This window comes from Condylostylus longicornis, unplaced genomic scaffold, assembly GCF_029603195.1.
Source record: "Condylostylus longicornis isolate FDR11 unplaced genomic scaffold, ASM2960319v2 ptg000134l, whole genome shotgun sequence".
NCBI classification, from domain to species: Eukaryota; Metazoa; Arthropoda; class Insecta; order Diptera; family Dolichopodidae; genus Condylostylus; species Condylostylus longicornis.
The window spans coordinates 7,555-11,211 of record NW_026578102.1 but is presented as its reverse complement, the minus strand read 5'-3'; the positions used below and the strand labels follow the sequence as shown (position 1 = coordinate 11,211).

The window sequence follows — 3,657 nt, the reverse complement described above, 5'->3', positions numbered from 1 at the left end:
TTCCGTCGCGTCTAGTGCCGAAAAACGGACAAGGCGCAATTTCGAGCTTCCATCATCGCGTTCCATCATGGATGTTAAAGAAGACTCACGAGGGTTTGAACGAGGAATCAAAGCCTCTAATGAAAAATGTCGGTCAACAAATCCAGCTGCCCAACCTTATCTCCAACGTTTGATGCACCAATTCTCCATTTAGAAGGGTTCAATTTTGAGAGATAGTGATGAATTACATGGACTAGTGTGTTCTCTCTTGCTAAGCGCGAATATTTTTCGGTTCACTGTTTTTTGACGGCGTCCAACAGGTGCCGTTCCTAACAGAAATTGAGGAAAACTGAATTTTCCTCGAATGAGTGGAAGTGATGCCGCCTTTTTGAGATGGCTGGTTGACAAGACCGCAGAACCTTATCGCACAATTAGCGATGGGACATGCTGCTGCAACGCTTCTCAAATCGGTGAGTGAGAGAATTTCTCTGGAAGTCAGATTATTTTAATAGTGTTTGTTTTGCAGAAGCGTTTATTGTGATTGGAGTCACTGCACTCCTCACCGGCCTCTTATGGCATAGCGTCGTTTTTTCTCCGCTTAAATTAATTGCCGTTTTCTTGCATGAATTTGGACACGCATCAGCCACGTGGTTAACTTGTGGCAAAGTAACAGGTATTGAGGTGAGAGGGATTTATTTAGGAGTTTGAAGATCCAATTTCCTTTTTTCAGGTAAATGAAAATTTCGGAGGAGTCACTTATTCCCGGGGTGGAATCCGGTGGATCACTTTGTCCGCTGGATACACTGGGAGCGTTTTTTGGGGTTCTTTTTTCATTTTAAGTGAGTCTCATTGAAAACGCTATTTAAAAATACATTTTATATTCCAACTGCCTTTATTTCAGTGACGTGGGAGAAAATTCCAACGCGAATCGCTGCAGTCGTTTTTATGGTTTCTGCTGTCGCGACAACTCTGATTCTTCGTATTAAGGTGAGCGACTGCTTGACTCAATTGAACTAAGAACCCTTTAAATTCTTTGTATGCTCCTTTTTGAAACTTTCTCTCTAATGAATTCTTTCTCTCTTTCTCAGGATAAGCGAGTGTGTGGGTCTCGTTTGGCCTTTGGAATGATTCTTCGATGTGCGATTATCTTTGTTGCTGCAGTTCCAGCGGTAAGAAGAACTTAAGAAATGATGAACTCAAGAAGTTTTGAACTTCCTAAAGAAGGAGTATTACAGCCATGTGCTCAATTTGTTGAACACAAGTTGATTTTGTCCTTTAGGGCCTTTGGGTGTTGGAAGAAAAGGTAGAAATGAAGGTTCATCCATTGCGATGGTGTATGCTTGTGATGGGAACTGTTTGCACATTGCACGCTGTATATGATTGCCTCCATGATGTTCTCTTCAAAAAGATCGATAATGAGGCTCAAGTGAGTTATCGATAATTATCAATGTTAGAATTCCAATGGAGTTCATCTATTGAGTCCATTCTGTTTCAAACAATGGAGTTCATCTATTGAGTCCATTCTGTTTCAAACAATGGAGTTCATCTATTGAGTCCATTCTGTTTCAAACAATGGAGTTCATCTATTGAGTCCATTCTGTTTCAAACAATGGAGTTCATCTATTGAGTCCATTCTGTTTCAAACAATGGAGTTCATCTATTGAGTCCATTCTGTTTCAAACAATGGAGTTCATCTATTGAGTTCATTCTGTTTCAAACAATGGAGTTCATCTATTGAGTCCATTCTGTTTCAAACAATGGAGTTCATGTATTGAGTCCATTCTGTTTCAAACAATGGAGTTCATCTATTGAGTCCATTCTGTTTCAAACAATGGAGTTCATCTATTGAGTCCATTCTGTTTCAAACAATGGAGTTCATCTATTGAGTCTTCACTGGTCTGTGAAGGCCTAGAGTGTCGGACATTCAATGGAGTTATGCGGACATTTCCTATATTTAGGGACAATCTGATGCTGTTATGTTTGCCAACGAAATTTGTGGCACGGCGCGAATGTGGGGGTAGGTGCGTTTTATAAGGTTCTTCGCTTTGACTTGCCTTTTTCAGCCTCGCTTGGTCCATCATTGCTCTGACTGCCGTCGGTTTAGCTCTCTTTGGTTTAATTGTTCTGTCTGGACGATGTACAGTCTAATCGGTGCTTGCGCATTTTCCCGTATTGGTTGCAAAGTTCGACACAAATTCGTCTGTACGAATCAGAGGTTGGCTGCTGGCAAACAGACCAGCGTTTCTTAGGACCTCTTTCACGAGGACCTCGTAACGAACCTTGTTTCTTTGTAGTAAACCTGTCCCGATTTGGGACAGGGGGTGCTCCACCACCAATTCATTCAACCAATTCAGTCTTCTAAATCACCTGGAGATTGCAACATCGGTTATATTGCTATTGCAGCGATGATGAGTGACGGGCGGTTAACCGGCCAACCCAAGCACTTCCTCCATAGCATCACTCTTGTAGTCTTTTTCATGCTATTTTGAATTAGTTCAGATGGCGTGATTCAGATGCAGAGGGTTGTTTTGTGGAGAACTGCTTGATTGCTCCAGATCACTGAGCTGTGGGCAACAAACCAAATTGTTGTAATCTTCCAGGGTTTGTGTTGATGGGAGTGACTGGAGATCACTTTACAAAATATTTTTTTGTGTAGTAGTGGAGTACAAGATATTTCTTTGTTTAGTAGTGTATGTATCTCTCATTATTCGTTTACAGTTTCATTAGAGTTATTTTCATCTCTCGCCCCATATTTGGATGTCTGAGAGGATTTGTCCTCTTACTTAAAACGCTGTTCCCTCCAAGTTGATCCATTCATGAGACACCGAATGATCTCAAAATCCATTCTTTTGGAAATTTTGGTGACTGAACTGCAATTGCATGGATTTAAATGGATTTATAGATCGAATTAATTATTGGGACTCATTTTTTGTCATTGGGCGCTCTTTTATCCACAGACCTCATTGTCGGCCTCGCCTTTCGAAGAGGAAGAAGTCTTGCCTTCCGAAGGGGTCTTGCTTCTGTAACTTGTCTTGCTTTTGGAGTGGGTCTTGTTGCTGGGAGCGTTGTCTGAAGAAGAAGAATTAGAGTCGGCACAGCAGCTCAAAGAGCCACTGACTCTTTGAGGGAATAGTGGCAGCACGGCTGCTTGGAAATACGGAAGCTTGGACATCTTTGAATTGCTCAGTGGAATGAGCCTGATCCATGCGCCTGATATGCACTTGACATGCGGTGTATGCCAAGAGGACGACCCGACTTTCTTAATTTCTTTACTTCGAGAAGCTGGAAGTGAAAACTGAACCTCAATAGAGTCTGACTCGCTCACTCAGCTCGCTTCGTTTGGCATTTTGAAACAAATAGCCGCTCTGCATTGTTAATATAACTTCAGCAAAGTCAAGTACTCCAATCCTCTGGTTTCTGGCATCTAGTCTCCAGGATCCCTGATATACTAACTTGCGGCACACACATGGCGAGTTTTAGTTTCCAACAGAGTATTCCCTCGTGCTTCTTTCTTTCTTTCTCGTGATCACGTATGAAGCTGTATAACACCCTCAGATCAACGCTCTTCAAGGTGATCAACATTTTGAAGACGGTTAGCGATCGGCACTCTAAGTTGAAAAAGCCAGAAAAATGGGTTTTAGAGGGAGTAAGAAGAGGAGATATTGTTGGCACGTGCCT

At 42.0% G+C, this 3,657-nt stretch overlaps 1 protein-coding gene across 1 annotated transcript; it reads left to right on the top strand.

Annotated features, from left to right (window-relative positions):
• The first annotated feature begins 343 nt into the window (after nucleotides 1–343).
• LOC129614976 (uncharacterized) lies at nucleotides 344–1,420 on the top strand. The gene is made up of 5 exons (XM_055529974.1): nucleotides 344–449; nucleotides 506–652; nucleotides 881–966; nucleotides 1,068–1,148; nucleotides 1,259–1,420. The coding sequence occupies exons 1-5, from the start codon at nucleotides 344–346 to the stop codon at nucleotides 1,418–1,420; spliced, it is 582 nt and encodes a 193-aa protein (XP_055385949.1).
• The last annotated feature ends 2,237 nt before the right edge of the window (nucleotides 1,421–3,657 follow it).

What these genes read in the sequence shown, in the direction of transcription:
- LOC129614976 (XM_055529974.1), top strand. Translation starts at nt 344, where the DNA reads ATGAGTGGAAGTGATGCCGCCTTTTTGAGATGGCTGGTTGACAAGACC. An exon ending in AACTTGTGGCAAAGTAACAG is followed by an intron (nt 653 to 880) that starts GTATTGAGGTGA and finishes CCTTTATTTCAG; the next exon opens with TGACGTGGGAGAAAATTCCA. An exon ending in CTCTGATTCTTCGTATTAAG is followed by an intron (nt 967 to 1,067) that starts GTGAGCGACTGC and finishes TCTCTTTCTCAG; the next exon opens with GATAAGCGAGTGTGTGGGTC.